Source organism: Diadema antillarum, unplaced genomic scaffold (assembly GCF_040938485.1).
Source record: "Diadema antillarum isolate AM-2024a unplaced genomic scaffold, OU_Dant_1.0 scf00000103, whole genome shotgun sequence".
Classification (NCBI taxonomy): domain Eukaryota; kingdom Metazoa; phylum Echinodermata; class Echinoidea; order Diadematoida; family Diadematidae; genus Diadema; species Diadema antillarum.
Genome location: NW_027270992.1, coordinates 3,628,897 through 3,645,302, shown reverse-complemented (window position 1 = coordinate 3,645,302; position 16,406 = coordinate 3,628,897). Strand labels below are relative to the sequence as shown.

General features: G+C 39.4%; 1 protein-coding gene across 1 annotated transcript in view; it reads left to right on the top strand.

The window, feature by feature from the left end:
* Nucleotides 1–377: 377 nt before the first annotated feature.
* The window catches only part of LOC139719067 (ankyrin repeat domain-containing protein 13C-B-like), a 53,489-nt gene continuing 37,460 nt past the window's right edge, over nucleotides 378–16,406 (top strand). Inside the window, exons 1-3 of the mRNA XM_071630509.1 lie at nucleotides 378–624; nucleotides 6,597–6,638; nucleotides 8,173–8,277. Coding sequence (XP_071486610.1) covers nucleotides 510–624; nucleotides 6,597–6,638; nucleotides 8,173–8,277 — 262 coding nt within the window. The 5' untranslated portion in view covers nucleotides 378–509. The remainder of the gene's footprint in view (nucleotides 625–6,596; nucleotides 6,639–8,172; nucleotides 8,278–16,406) is intronic.

Sequence of the window (16,406 nt, the reverse complement as noted above, 5' to 3'; positions counted from 1 at the left end):
CCTGGATATCAATCTTCTAAAAGGTAATTAAGAGTATCCTAAAAGCACATCCCTGAAGCCTTGATTGACTAACGTAAACTTGTATGGAAAGGTTGCCTTGTCTACCGAATTAACCCAGGAAGACAAAAATTTTCAGTGGCTTTTTTTAAATTCCATTGATATTTATATTAATGAGAGGTGATCTTGTCAGTGCGTGTTGTGGGATTTTCCCTAAAACGGGTTTAAAGGTCTGGAGTTCACTGCACTTTTAAGTTTACGCGCAGGCGCGGTGCAAATGTAAATACGATATTGGCAATACACACTCAGGTACTGCACTGTACGTATACAGTACATATGTATACAGCGAAATGCTATGGTTAGAATCCGATGCATGAACGGCAGCAACACAGGGGTTGTCGTAATAAGGTTTCATGTTGTGAGAGATTTTTCCCGCAAGTAAATGGATGTAGATATCGACTGAAATATTTATCAACGTCTTCAAGGAATAGTATGATCGTATTCCATCTACCATGACCACCAACACCTCGTTCCCGCTCCACAAATGCGTCTTTCACGATGACTTGAAGCAACTTTCCGCTGTGCTCCGGTCTCACAAATACGATATCGCACAGAAAGACGTCCACGGTAAGTGAACCGTGGGTATTCCATTGCACTGTACGGCTCTCGACTGGCTCGACTTGACTGCTTGACTGGCTGTAGATTCAGAGCGAGTGAAGGCTTGTGTGTGTGTGCATGAGGTATACGGGGAAATTTTCAGCAGCACCGCTGAACTCTGACGGGATGCCCCAATTCAACTACAGCTCGCTCACTGTAATGTGACTAGCTTATGTTTCACAATTGCAATTTTGTAATCCCAATCAGCTGATTAGGCTTTATTACAAATACAAAGTCCTAAAGACTAGACCTGCTATGTTAGTCTTCAGAAGTTCTGTAATCCCTGGCCTGATTATTCCACAACTCACCGGAGAGATAACTTTCCACTCCAATTTCAAACATGACAGTAATATCTAACACTCCTGTATACGCTGTTATTTTCGCGTACAAATATTTTCGCAAATGACGAGGTCATAGATATTTTCGTGAGATGTTGTTTTCGCGAATCGACGCCGATGCTTACGTTAGTGCACTATTATTATTAACAAAGCGAATTGAGACATTTTCGCGTGTTGTTAAATTCGCGATCCAAATGTGATTTGCGAAATTCGCGAAAATTAAACCCTCGCAAAAAGAACAGCTTATACAAACATCACTGATCAGACCATGGAATTTGCTGTCATTGGTCAAAGCATTGATGAACTGGCATGTGATGAGCACTCATTCAAGATCTGCATTTCAAATCAAATCCTAAATGTGTAAATGATGTAGCTGTCATTTTGATAATTCAATTTCATGCAGTTAGTGTAAGAGTAAAGACTGAGAGATTTTGACTGAGCATGAAAAGGATCTACCTCCAGACTTAAAAGAATCTGTCTGCATGCTGTGGGATGATGACTACATATAGAAACTGTCCAAATGATATGAAATGATGATGGAAGAAATTCAAATTAAAAGTTATTAAAACAAGCAGCCCATAATTGTACCAGAACCCTGTCCAAAATTCTACCACCAGCTACATGTAGAAACCTATGCTTTTGCGCGTGGTAAAATGTTGGCATGGAGGTCTAACCTTGGTGCGGGATTTAGGTAGAAACAAGGGAATCATCGACACAACTGAGGCTACCAAAGGCAACGAAAACCATAAAAATCTCTTGACACTAAATCGAAATCAAAGTACCTTGAACCTTGAAGTAGTAATCCCTTTCAGCAGTTCCTTGAAACTATCCCGGGATGGTAGAAGTGTCGTGCGTCAGTGAGAGGTGACATGGTGAACAGGATGATTTTAAATGTCACTAATGTACAATAAAAGTGACGGTGCATAGTGCTAGTAAAAAAAACATGCATCTTTTCTTAGAGCATGTGTGACCCAACAGGAGGCTGCATCACTCGGATGACTGGAAGGGCAGCCTCTCTGAATGTTAATGGGTTGGTAATTGTGACCACAGGTCCTGGCAGATGGTTCCAGGTTCTAACAGCTCGGGGAAAAAAGGAAAATTTAAACACATCTATGGTCGCGATTGGGATTATGTACTTGAGCTTATGATCATGCCTTCCTATGTAGGTAGCTGGGAAAATCACATGTGGTAAACGTAGAAGTTGACAGTAGTGTATCTTATGAAAGAGGGTGCACTGTGCAAGGAGGCGTCGTGTGTGGAGACTATCCCAACCAAGAGCCGAGACCAGCGTTGAGGAAGATGTTGAATACCTGTAGTCTCCATGTACAAACCGAGCAGCAGTTTTCTGCACCTGCTCAAGAGAGTTTACCATTGTAGCTGTGTGTGGGTTCCAGGCCTCTGATGCATATTCTAGTTGGGGCCGGACAAGTGCGGTATAGGCTCTGGCCTTTACTTCCTTCGTGCATGGGGATAATGTTCTGCGGAGAAGCCCTAATGTCTTGCTTGCTCTGTGTCTGATGTTCTGGCAATGTTTGTTCCAGCTCAAGTCATGAGTGATTGTCACTCCCAGGTACTTGTATTCCTGTGCCTTAGGTATATGGACATTGTGGAGATGATGCTGGAAAACGGAGGGATTACGTTTCCGGGTGATAGATAGGACGGCACATTTCTTCACATTGAAGCTCATAAGCCAAGTTGAAGACCACGTGGATAATTGCAGGAGGTCTTGTTGTAGTATGTGATGGTCTGAGATTGCATTTATTTCTCTGTAAATGACACAGTCATCAGCAAAGAGGCGGATATTAGACTGGATATTATCTTGTATGTCATTTATGAAGAGGAGAAAAAGAGTTGGTCCTAGTACTGAGCCTTGGGGCACTCCAGACGTAACATTCTTCCATGTGGACTTGGAACCATCAACAACCACAGCTTGCTGTCTGTTGGTGAGAAATGACATAATCCAGTTTAGTGTGTCCCCCGTTATGCCATAATAGCGAAGCTTGGTACACAGACGTTGATGGGGCACCCGATCGAAGGCCTTCTGGAAATCCAAGAAAACAGCATCAACCTGGCTACGCTTCTGGATGGTGGAGGACCAGTCATGTAGTGTAGATGTGAGCTGAGTGGTGGTGGAGAGTCCTCGGCGGAAGCCATGCTGTGCATCTGAGAGGATGTTACAGGATGCAAGATGCTTTGAAACTTGGCTAAGGACAATATGTTCCATTACCTTGCAACAAATGCAGGTTAGTGAAATAGGCCGGTAGTTTGAGGTCTCGCTCTTGTCACCAGACTTGTGTACAGGAGCTACGAGGGCCTGTCTCCATTGTGATGGAACTATACCATCATTGTAGCTCTGTTGGTATAGGAATGACAGAGCTGGGGCTATCTCATGTGCAATAAGCTGCAGGAGTCTGGGTGGGATCTCGTCTGGCCCGCTGGCCTTGGAGGGGTTTAATTGCTTTAGTTGCTTCTCCACTCCAGTCCTGTGAAAGTGCAGGTGACCTATCGATGCATAATCAGAGTGGCCTTTAGATGGGTTCTGTTCAGTATTTTCACTTGAAAACATCTCATGAAAATAATCGTTCAAAGCCTCTGCTTTTTCAGTAGCTGTGGCACACAACTTGGATGTAGTACGAAGAGATGGTATTCCGATGTGCTCAGATCTGCAGCTTTTGACGTATGACCAAAAAGCTTTGGGGTTGTCTGCCAGACTGGTCCCGATTATGTCATTTACATAGTCACGGTGGGCCTTGTGCACAGTTTTTGCCACTTGATTTCTAAACTCTCGGAACTTCCCCCATGTGGCTGTACTATTCTGACGAAGGGCACTCTTGAAGAGGCGGTCCCTCTTTCTCATCTGCCGTTTAATTGCTGGGGTGATCCATGGTAGATGTCGCTTACCTTTGGTCATCTTCGATGGCACGAGTTCCGTCAGACATCTCGTCAGGAAGTTTGCGATGATTGTCCAGTTTGTTTCCACATCTCTGTTTTCAGGGTCAGACTGAAGGAAGTGAGTTGAAAATTCTGCAGCAGCTTGCTTGAGTTCGTCAAGGTCAACTTTGTTGAAAAGGTGGATTTTTCTTGGAGGTTTTGATTGGTACTTTGGCCTAGATGAGATGTTGAATGTCAGGATGTGATGGTCCGAGATGCCAGGGTGTACTTTAACATCATCAATAAGAGCGGGGTTAGACGTGACTATCAGATCGAGGGTGTTCCCTGAAGAAGGGCGAGTAACATCTTTCACCATCTGAAACAAGGAATTACTCAGTAGTACATCCAATAACTTCTGATGCGTAGCAGCAGTAGCAGGATTTGTTGTAGACTGCGTGTCCCAGTTTATGTCTGGATGGTTGAAATCCCCAGCTATGATGACATTTGGGTGTTTACGACAACTGCTCATCAGTAAGGACAGGGACTCAGCAAGGCCATCAACACTAGCCGGACGATTGTTTGGTGGGCAGTAATAGCAACCAAAGATGAGTGGTTTTGAACCTTCCATCTCTATAGAACACCATTGGGATTCACAGTTAGTAGTAAATTGAGGACATCCACTGGCTGTAATTGAGTTTTTGATAGCAATGAAAACACCACCACCATGCTGGTTTCTGTCCTTTCGGAAAACTATGTAGTCATCGGGGAAGATTGAGTAAGAAGAAATATCTTCATTAATCTTAGATTCACATCCCAAGATGATATCAGGTGCATGGTGTGTAATGGCTGCTAGAAAGTTAGCTCTTTTTGAGCTCCCCTTAAGACCGTTACAGTTCAACGCCATCGCTTTCAAGACCTTTCTCTTGATTTTGGCAGGACGTGAAGGTCTTGGGGATGAAAAGCATGGCTTAGGGGTGGAGGTTTTCCTGTTTGGACTACCTTTGGGCGTGGAAGTCAATGGGAAGTTAGACTGGGTGTTGGAAACATCAGCTGCATCTTGATCCAGATCACGCAGGGGGGAGAACACATTTTCATCGGAGAGATCAAATCCTTGTAATGATATACATGGCGTGACGTTCATGGAGCCACACTGGAAACAGCTCCATGCAAAACTTTTTGACTGATTTACAAGGCGTTGATAGGAGTGTGAAGAGATCCCAACACAAGTAATGTGACACCATTGGTCACAGACATCACATAGAATTGCTTGATCAGTTTCACATACCTCGTTACCACAAACAGTACATGGATACTCTTGCACTGTAGAAGGGCCAGGATTTGTTTCCACTTGGCCACCAAGAAGTAGAAGAATGGCAAGATGACTCATTGATGTTGAGCGGAAAGCAAGAAAGCTCAGGTTTGTATGAAGAATCTTTGGTCTTTGGTGCACAGTCATGTAGATAGCTGAAGAGCTGTCAATATTTGACATTCTGAATGAAGTTGCTTGCATACAGGTGTTACAACAGCCATTGCTCACCATATGGAGCACATAAAATGCACTGAACAATGCAAAAAAGAGGGGATGTGACCTCTTTACCTCCATGTTGTACAAATTATGCAATATCTGGTTCACCACTGGAGTAATAATAAGAAAGAATGGTAGAAGCAGCAAAAATACATCACCACCGGGTACAGGAGAAGAAAATCAACATTGCTTGAACACATCTGAGAGCCATGGGGGATGATATCTTGTTCTTGATGCTTGCTGGTAGGAACTTAAACTTGATGTGTAGATCCACTTGTTCACTCTGGGTTGGCAGCTCAGCATACTATGAAGACATGCAGTTCCATACGCAGGATGAAGTAGGTGGGACCTCTGTGAAGATTTGTATTCCCTCACAGCACATACCAAAAAATTCACCTTAAAATATCACAGTTCATGTGGGTCCAGATGTAAAAATAATCCACCTATATAAACCTTTGCACATTAAAAAGGCAGGATTTTCATCATGAAAAATATGATGCTTCCAAAAAAAGGCTGAATTTAACAGATTTCCAGACCTACAAATTCACACATGTCACTCTCTCTGACAACACAACCACCTCTAACATTTAAAATCATGGCAAAATTCAACATCAGAAATCAATTATTATCTACCCTGGTATCAGTGATGCCGGTTATGAACAAAGAGACTGGTACATGTAGGCCTACATGTATAACACTCCACAGTGATGGATTATGCTGTATTTATAATCATGTGCATGAGTATTAGAATGATAGAGAATTCTATTGCTAATGCTATTTTTCTTCTTCTTTGGCTAAACTTAACCATCTTTGCCATAGAAATTGAAAAATTGATTCAAATGACCACCGATCGATCGATGAACAGGCCCAGCCCTACTAGCATCGATGGATTAAAGTAAAGTAAAGTTTACGAGACCTACTTCTAAGTAAAGATATTTCTCGACATTTTGCACAAAATAGAAAGAGAGAAAAAAAGGAGATGTGTCCTGTCTTCAATATGAAAAATTTGATTGTGTGAATATTTGTTAAAAATCAAGTTATGCTTTTTGTGTCTGTATGAATTAATGTAGAAGGGGGAAGATGTACGTAGTAGTCAAAGGTGCACTTGTGGCGAAATTGTGCCCGTGTTGGATATTTTGACCACAGTTGAGAAACCTCCCGCAAAAACAAACTGAGGTTGTGTTTAAAATGTTCTCTTTTATGTGCAGGAAATACTCCACTTCATCTTGCTGTTATACTTGGACATAAGGGTAAGTGAGAAAACACATACTTGCACTCACAGTACACTCTGTTTTGAAATTAAATTGATGTGTTAATATGACTATATTGAATCTATATCCTTACAAACTACAGTATTACAACACCTACAGTGTACATGTATTTGTACATGCTTAATGTACAAAAATAAAGATATTGGCCCCTCAATCTTCTTGGTCACATCCCAGATTTTTAACCCATTGAAGACGAGTCCGGAGAACACTCAGGCAAGTGTCAATGGGAAAATGCATGTTTGTTATAGCAAAATGAGTATGTCCTGTAGGGGTTAAAAAGGAGGTTGATAGATCAACTTTATGTTGCAAGTGCTCTAATGTAGGTACTACGTTTGAAATATGCAGTTTGTTACATGTGTTTTCTGAGAAAGGAGATTTTGATTAACACACCGGTGAAAATAATCCCTGATTTCCCTGGGGATTTAAATTCTACAGCAGTGTGAACCGTATTTTCCTAGACTGTAACCCTTAATATTCTGATCAGTGACATTTAATGTGCAAGAGGGACTGCATATAATTTGGAATGAATATCTGAATGTCTGTGCTAGTTATTACATTGTACATAAAAATATAATAATAATAATAATAATTGTTTTGGATATAAACTCCAAATTTTATTGTCCAAGACTGGAAATTCATTTTGCCCAATTGATCGTGGGCCGGCAGCCACTGAGCAGCGCCAGATCAACGTTGCTCTAACCTTTTCAACTGTTGAACGGCAAACAAGGTAGCAGCAACTCCCATCTTTTAACGTCTTTTGGTATGATGCGGCCGGGGTTTGAACCCACGACCTCCCGATTGTGAGGGCAACCGCTCTACTCACTGAGCCAACACGTCGGTATTGCAATATATGCATATATTGCAATATATGCATATATATCCATAAATTGCATATATAAATATGCAATTTATGGCAGCAGATCTTCGCTGAAAATGAGACAGAGAGTTGTGATAGTCATGAAAATTTGTTTGCATGACTTAATCTAAGTATATTAAATTGACTATCCTTTCTTATTTTGTCACAGTACTGCACAGCCCTCCACAGGGCTAGACATTAGGGGTGGCCCAGTTGCTCGGTGCCACTAAAAATTAATGTCGGGCCACCACATATCATATATCTTTTTTTTTTCTTAAATGTTGAAGTCATACATTGTACATTACTATTACTGTCAACAGCTTTAATAGTGTTTAAAAATGGCTCTTACCCCTAAGTAGGATTCATATTCACAGTGAATTGATTTGTTTTAATCAATTTAAAACACAGTTGCATCTGCTTATTTCACCTGATATATAAGTTAATGCATTTTTTTTTTTTTGTTGTCCAATTAGCAATATTACTATCATTATTCTTAGTAAAATATTATGATTATGATGATGATGATATGATAATGATGATGATGACATATCATTATTCTTGTTTTTATTGATCAGTCATACCTGAAATAAATACTGCTACTACATTTCCTGTTAATGTCATTGATGCTCTTATCGTTTACTTTTCTTTTGAAATCAGAATGTATGCACCTACTGCTAGCCCATGGGGCACCTGTCAAGTCGAAAAATGTGCACGGATGGAACCCCCTGGCTGAAGCCATCAGCTATGGAGACAGACAAACAAGTAAGAGCATGAAATGGGAGCATGGATTTGGTATTCGATATACAATTTTGTAATAGGCATTTGTTGTTGCTGAGACTGTACAGAGTCTTGTAGAATTCAGCGTTTTTCTGGCAGGTTCCAGTCGAAGCAATGCTGTTGCTGTTACGGATACAGTTCGTCCGTAATCCACCATTTTATAGACCTAGGTTTTCCTTCACTTGCAGAGGAGATGGTTATATACAATATTGTTTTGGGTGTTTTTTTTTTTAAGTCTTTACTGTATGTAACATACTGTATTGCAGAATGGGCTTTAGAATCTGTGCAGTCTGATTGGTCAATTATCATGCATTGATTTTCACTGATCCACATGAGCCATGCATCTCATAAAATCCGAACGCATGACTCAAGCCTTGTACAGTAATGTAGGTGTACCAGACCCATGGTGGGGAAAAAGGTTGAATTTCACGAATTTACGGGCCCATTTTATAAAACAAATGATGCGCATTTCGTGAATCAGTGAAAATCCAATTCTCACCGATCCACTCTGTCCTGTGCATCATTTGTATCATTTAATGGTCAGCTGCGGAATGAAGATTTCTCAGACTTGGACTTCATAACTTGAGCTCTGTTGTGAGCTGGAGTGGTCATTTCTGTCTGTGTCGCAGTCAAAATGGAATGATGCAAAGTTGATATCTTCCCTGTGATGTGATGGTCACTGCTGTATGTGCCATGGTAGAATTTCTGGACTGTTGTGTGGCATTTTTTTTTTCAATGTTGTGCTTGTTTGATAATTATGACACAGGGGTATAGTACTCAAAATATGAAATGGATTCAACTGTCACAGTTATGTCAAAAAAGGACATGTGATTGCATTGAGCAATCGCTTTTAATGCAGACCCACCAAAGATATACGTGTTCCTGTGTGAGCACTGTAGTTTTGCTTTTGTTTTGCTTTATTTTATCTTAAGTTAATTTTTTTTTTCTTGGGGAAATATAGCACGGTACACATATTTGTTATTATATACCTTGGTACATACGGGAAAGCTTCAAATGATGAGACCAGTAAGCTTTATTATGTTCTGAGCTTTCTAGATGTGGGCCTTGAATCATAAAACTTGTTATCAGTGACAAGTTGCAATAGTTGTTACAAGCTACTGAAATCCTTGCGTCTGATTGGCTGAGAGCAAATTTGTCACGAAAATGTGGCAGTTGTCGCTGATATTAAGTAGTATGAAATGGGATCATCGTCATTGATTATCTGACCATTGCATTGTGCCAACATATTTGATGTTACCTCTAGAGGCTTTGTGTGATCAACTTCTGCACTATGATGCAATGCATGATTTGGCATGTCTTGTTTCGTTTGCTGATACTGTGCCAAGTTTCCCATCCACCAACAAAAACTCAAGCTCTGTGTGTCTCATAGTGCCCGATGTCCCAGGATATGCACTTGCCTTTGTGGAAGGAAACCAGTATCCCACATGTCGTATACAAGTTTAAGATAATCTATTAATGATTTATTGTAGTTTTGAGCAAACTTTGGCAAGGAGTATTAAAGAAGGTTACAGCTTTCTAAAAATTCAGCATCACTAGAGTACAGAAGTGATATTTGTAAGAAATTCTGGCAGCTTTATTTTGTTCGTTTAATGTCTTTTCTTACCATATTTTTCCAGTGATTTTGATGCAGCGTGCAGAATGCAAACACTATTTGAACTCTCATTGTTATTGAGGTTGGAATATGAAAACAAGTGAATCATCAAAGGTAACTGACATGTGATGGTAACACAGCTGTTATTTAGAAAGAGAGATGCCCAAATATAGTAGCCAGTTTGATCATATCTGTCAAGTGATTGCTTTGTTATAATAAGACTGTCGCTTCCGTATTCTGTCATGAGTAAATATTTATTGATTCGTTTAAACATTTATAGACAATACCACTTAAAACACTGACTTGCAAGCAGTCCATATTCTATGTGCTTTCATTTGTACTTGTAGAGTTTTAGTAGTGGCAGAGGTATAAGTCTTTCATGATTTACATGCTGCAGATTACCTAATCAGATGCACATCCAGTGTATATCGTGGTGGCAAAAAATCACCATAATTCTTAATTGCCAAATTGTTGGGATTTTCTTTTGTGTATAATAGCATTAGCTAAATGACCAAATGCAATGAGATTTGATACTGTGGTAGTTCCCAACAGAATGGACCTTCTACATTATTTGTATGCCCACAAAGTGGGTTACGAAGTATACTGGCTTTGTATTGAATTTCATGCATGAAGAAGGGTAGTGAAAAGTTTAAATCCGAGAGTACTGTTGTTGATACTGTAAAAGTGAAAATTTTCGCACATTTCGCGCAACCCAAAACAAGCGCGAAAATAAAAGCACGCAAATATTTTTGTTTGCCATATGTTCCAGCAGTTGATGACTTGATTCTGTGGAATTAAAAACACGCGAAACTCTTCTTACCCCGCTGAGCGCGAAAAATTAGTCGCACGAAAATATCCACTTTTGCAGTACCACAGCATTCATTTGTGCACAAAATCAATTGCCTTCGAATGAGATTATGAAATCTGAATACAGGAGACTATATCCCAGGTATTGAAAGTGTATTGACCATTTGTTGTGACAGTACTCTCTCATATTACCAAGACAACGGAAGAAATATCAGACAGGAACAGAAATGCTAGTTTCCAGTTCCTACCATCCCGCTCAAATGTCAAGCTGGCAGTTTCTCTGCGAGAAGACATTTATCACCCATAATGCATCAGGACAAGTCCTTTTTTCTATCCTTTTTTTTATCCTTAGCTCGTAATGCCCGGGTTTATGGGGCGGCGACATGAGCGGTAGGATGCATAAATCCCGGAGGTGATGCGCAACCGCTGTTGTCGTAGATTTTCTGGAAAGTCCCCATCCCACGAACTCATCAAATTGATTATTGTCTTGTTTATGTGTACCGCTAATGAAGGGGGGAGAGAAAGAGAAAGAAGGGGACATGGTGAATGATGGATTTGGTGTGGGAGGGGGGGGGGAGACTTGGTTTTCTGCCTGCAACTGCTGACATTTGTCTGCAACATTTGATGGAGAAGTTTATCGTGGAAGCATCCCGGCTTTACAGCAACAATCAAAGAGAAATGTGGGAGACAGACCAGGTAGTGATAGCCAGAATCAGGCTGTGTATGAAAGAGAAAGAAGGGCAGTGGAGAGGTTTGTTGATAGAAGAAAAATGATGGAATATAAACCTAGGAAGGGATGATACAGATAGATTGGTGGATGAAACAATGTATTGATATATAATTGATATATATTGGAAAGTGGCTCCATAGCTATATATATGAATAATAACACATGAGTGATTGCTTTAGTTAGAATTACCCACACAAGATACAATATCTTTGGAACAGTCTATATGCCTGAGGCAGTAACCAAGGGCGTTTGGACTGTTTCGAAGGTACCAAATGTGGGTAATTATACTATTAAATGCCTGAACAAAGTGATCCATGTTTGTTTAATAAAATGATGAAGAAGATCCTTTTCATTTGACGTGTCACCCTCATCACTCGTGATTAAGATTATATCTTACCTGGTCACCATCGCAACATAAAAAAATCCTAATGACCGGTCATTATACTTTGTTAATGACTGGTCATAAGCAAAATTATGTGTTAGGCAATATAAATGCCTGGTCACACATACGCTGTCAACCAGTAATTTGATCAGGATGTGCTTTACCAGTATAAAAGTTTTGAGTTTGTAGATTTTTGTCTCCATGAAAAGGAATAACATTCGACAAACAAAGCTCTCCATTTTTGGCCATACCAATAGCCTGTGTGTGATGAGGGCCTACATGTACGTACAACATAATCTAGACAGTAGTGGATTACCTTTGTCCATATCAGAGTTAACTGTATACAGTTCAGTATTTTTTCAGGTCTGTGTTACACATGTATGTATACCTGTCTCTCTTTTATAAGAACCCCTTACCAATGCCACTTGTCTGTAGTGGATATGTCACATTTACATTGTGCATGCCATGCATTCATTCATTCATTCATTCATTTATTTCATTTCCACACGGTCACTTGTTTCAGCCACAGGCTGTTCTTCCACAAGTCCATGCATCATAAAAAAAATTTAAAAAATGCATACGACAATATGTTCATAATTGTATGAAAATGGCAAGAAGGGGTTAGAATTTCCTGAAAAAAGTAATTATCTAGTCTGTAAAAATAACTAACACAATGACTGCTTCATAAAGGTATCTAGGCTGTTTTTCCTATATAGATGGATGTTTACATTATCCACACATTGATTCCCACCATCGATGCACTGTTGCAGTATGCAAAGCACAATATATAAAATTCAACTTCCTGTAGTTTCTCAATCGAAACTATTCCTGGATCCCTCAAGAGAAACTCCAAAAGTACTCGCTGGAAATGAAGAGCCCGGTTCTCTACATCATTCTGACAACATGTTCATCTGCAACAGCTCCTATAATAAAGCAGGCTGGCAAATTGACAACAAAGGACGGCTGAAATGAAACTGGAAGTACAACACAAAAGACGAACTCTCCAGTCTCTTTAAGTACCATGGCCTTGTGGATAGGAAGGAATTGCAGGTTCTGCACAGCATTAATATAGAAGGTGACACTACCCTGACATAAGGACTACAAGTCGCATGTTAAATATTTCCGGTCTCTTTAAAGGACAAGTTCACCTTCATAAACATAAGGATTGAGAAAATGCAACAATATTAGTAGAACACATCAGTGAAAGTTTGAGGAAAATTGCACAATCGATGCAAAAGTTATGAATTTTTAAAATTTTTGTGTTGGAACCGCTGGATGAGGAGACTACTACAGCTTGTGAGTCATATGCGTACAACAGTATAAAGAAAATGTAAAAGAAAATTCAACATATTTTCACTTTTTTGGCATAATAAAAGTGCACTTGACTTGCCTCTTTCTAAAGGCAGGGGGAATAATATTACCCATAACATCTGTCAGTAACGAGTCAGGGGAATGTGTACTTTTTTCAAAAGATGGAATTTTGTGAAATTCTCTTTATATTTTCCTTATATTGTTGTACGCATGTGACATCTAAGTTATTCATACACTGCAGTAGTCTTCTCATCCAGCGGGTACTGCACAAAAACTTCAAAAATTCATAACTTTTGAACGGATTGTCTGATTTTCCTCAAACTTTCAATGATGTGTTCTACTAATATTGCTACATTCTCTCAATCCTTATGTTTATGAAGGTGAACTTGTCCTTTAAATCATCTATTCTCTGGGGAATTTTGCTGCAGAAATTCTCATCTCAGTCATGAAATTGGCAACGCTGAATATCACTGCAAGTCTTGTATGGGAGAAAGATCCGATGAAACTGGTTGAATTCATTAATCTGCAGAGAGAAACAGGAACTTTAATCTTGTCAAATGTGTTGCCAATTTAAGAATTATTAAAATATAAGTAGACATTAAGAGGCTTTTAAAAATTCTGTAACCAAACAATTATATCGTCACTGGGGCGAGAAGACCTCGTATCTACAAAATGTCAAATGTTCAGGAGAGCCAAAAAACGTGGCAGCCAAAGCGATATCAGAGCGAATGGGAAAGCCATTCCCTTGACATGCCATAGTGGCTTCATTTTTGGAGTAAGATAGTTGGGATTTGGACAGGACATCACTTAACCCATTATTTGACCATTGATCCAAAAAAGTCATTTTAACCAAAATTTCAGATACAAGGTCTTGTCACTCCAGCGACGATATGAACAACAAATATTCAAATCGAAGAGAATATACTAAATGTATTTTAGTCTATCTCATGAGACACAATATGAACAGTAGAAAGTATGAATTTAAAGATACGGTACCAAACTTAGACCTCTTAGACTTGAAGGGGTCAAGACAATTGTAGAAGGTGCTTCAAGATAATGGCAGGGTCATACTGAGCTGGCTAATACAATGTAGTCTCATATTACCATATATATGCCATATGTTTCACATGCTTTTTACTTTCATGAATTTTGCAAGTCACATGCTATTCATGACTTTCACAGCATTCAAAACTCTGTTCCTTACTAGCATAAATTTGCCGTACATGTGTACATTCCACAATTCATTGCTGTACTCCATGTACGCAAATTTAACCACTCGTAAACTTGTAGGGAAGTCCTGATTAACTTAAAATTAGACTGGCTATTTAAAAAGTATGGCGTATCGATACAGAGTATGGCGTACTCAACAGACAGTTTACTTTTCCAGGTACTGTAATATGGTACTTACTAAAAACAACAACACTGTTTTTGATATTTCTTGTGTGCTTTGTTCTTTTAAAGGTTTAGACATTGCGAAGGGGCACTGGAATTTGCCTGATTGGTACTGGTCCAATTAGAATTCAAGAATGCCTGCTGCTACACTGCAATTAAGCCGGGTAATCATTGTAGCTAGAGCTATGATGCTATGCTATCAAGTTTAGCTGAGAGATTTTAAGCCAGGTTTCCCAGACCTCTTCAGTTCTTCTTCAATGGGAGCATATGATCTACTTTCATTCATTTTATTTTCTTTTGCAAGTCAACCCACATATAATACAATCTTTTCCTAGGACTAAAGAGGCCTCTTCTGAACAATCCTACTACAGTCTCCATTGTCTAATTGAGACTCAGATAAATGGAAACAATGCATACTGTAAAACAAGGAATGTTTGCATGCATTTTAATTTCACGAATTTTGCGAGCGCCAAGATTCACGAAATTAAAATGCACGCGAAAGTTCTTGTCTACACTGTATGCATTAGCGAAAATTTCATGTGGCGAAAAAGGCCGTCGGCTCCAATTTGCGAAAAATTCATGCCGCGAATATATCATGTTTTAAAGTAGTTTATAAAGAGGGCAAAATTATGGAAACATTTCCAAGGCACATTATTGTGGATTGAATTGAATTGATGTGGTTTATTGACTAAAAGTAGCAGCCCAGAGGTTACCTTGAAGCATGTGTTTAGTCTTTGATGATACAGTGTATTAAAATGAAGGCTCTATGGTAATGTACTATGTATTAATTAAAGTTTAGTCCACATCAAACACACACAAAAAAGCAAACATGCAAACACTCTTTCAAGAACTATTTTGATTGTTTTAAATGATTTTAGGCAGAAGTTTTTATCGACTTATAATGTATGGAACAATGACTTTAAAATTTTCCTGTTTACACCTCCTCTCTACAGATAATCTACAAAATGTGTATTATTGAAAGGTGAATTATATGCCATATTATGCAATGAGGTCTTGGATGTACATGTAGGCATCTTATCTTGTATGCATAGTGCTGTACATATGGTAGTGAATCACATTTTGCTGCTATACAACTACAAGGGCATCTAGTACACTACACCATATTTGTCATGAAATTTGGGCAACATTCCATATCATTACTCAGTATGCATACCTACTATGGGCAGTGTGTCAATTTCACCACTTAACCAGTGACTCACGCAGCGCTGTTTTCAAATATTATTTCTGGAAGCGCCACAAATGTGTCACAAGTCTGCGACGTCATTTGTTATACGATACCACTGCCGTACTGCCGGCTGGAAGCATTACGAGCAAATTGCGCGTATTGGTGCCGACATTGTGTCTGAAACAATGAACACCTTAAGCCAGTGTCAGACAGCGAATGTGAAAGCTCGCTCGCCCTGTACCATTGAGGGGAAGGTACTGGTAATACAGAATGCCGACAGCACATTGAAACCAACCATCACACTGGTCCATGCACTGCATCATCGCACATTCCCATAAATTTGGTTTTAAATGTCTTTTATTCTCTCTTTTGTAGCAGACAGTTGGAGAGAGAAAAAAGTCAGTTTAATGTTCAAAAATGAAGCTGGTAGAGTTGACATGTGAAGGACTATGGGAGGGAGTGATGCATATAATGCATGTTGTAGTTCATGGAATTATCTGTAACGTAAAAGTCTTTCTGTATAATGCTGCACTTATCTTACACAATCAGGGGAAATGTACCAAGGTGGAAATCAGATTATGTCCTGAAATGAACCACAATACTGCACACCAACCATGAATTCAATCCTTGCTTTTGTAACACAGTGGCAGGAAAAAAAAACAGAAAGGTAGAAGAAAATATGGTATCTTGATGA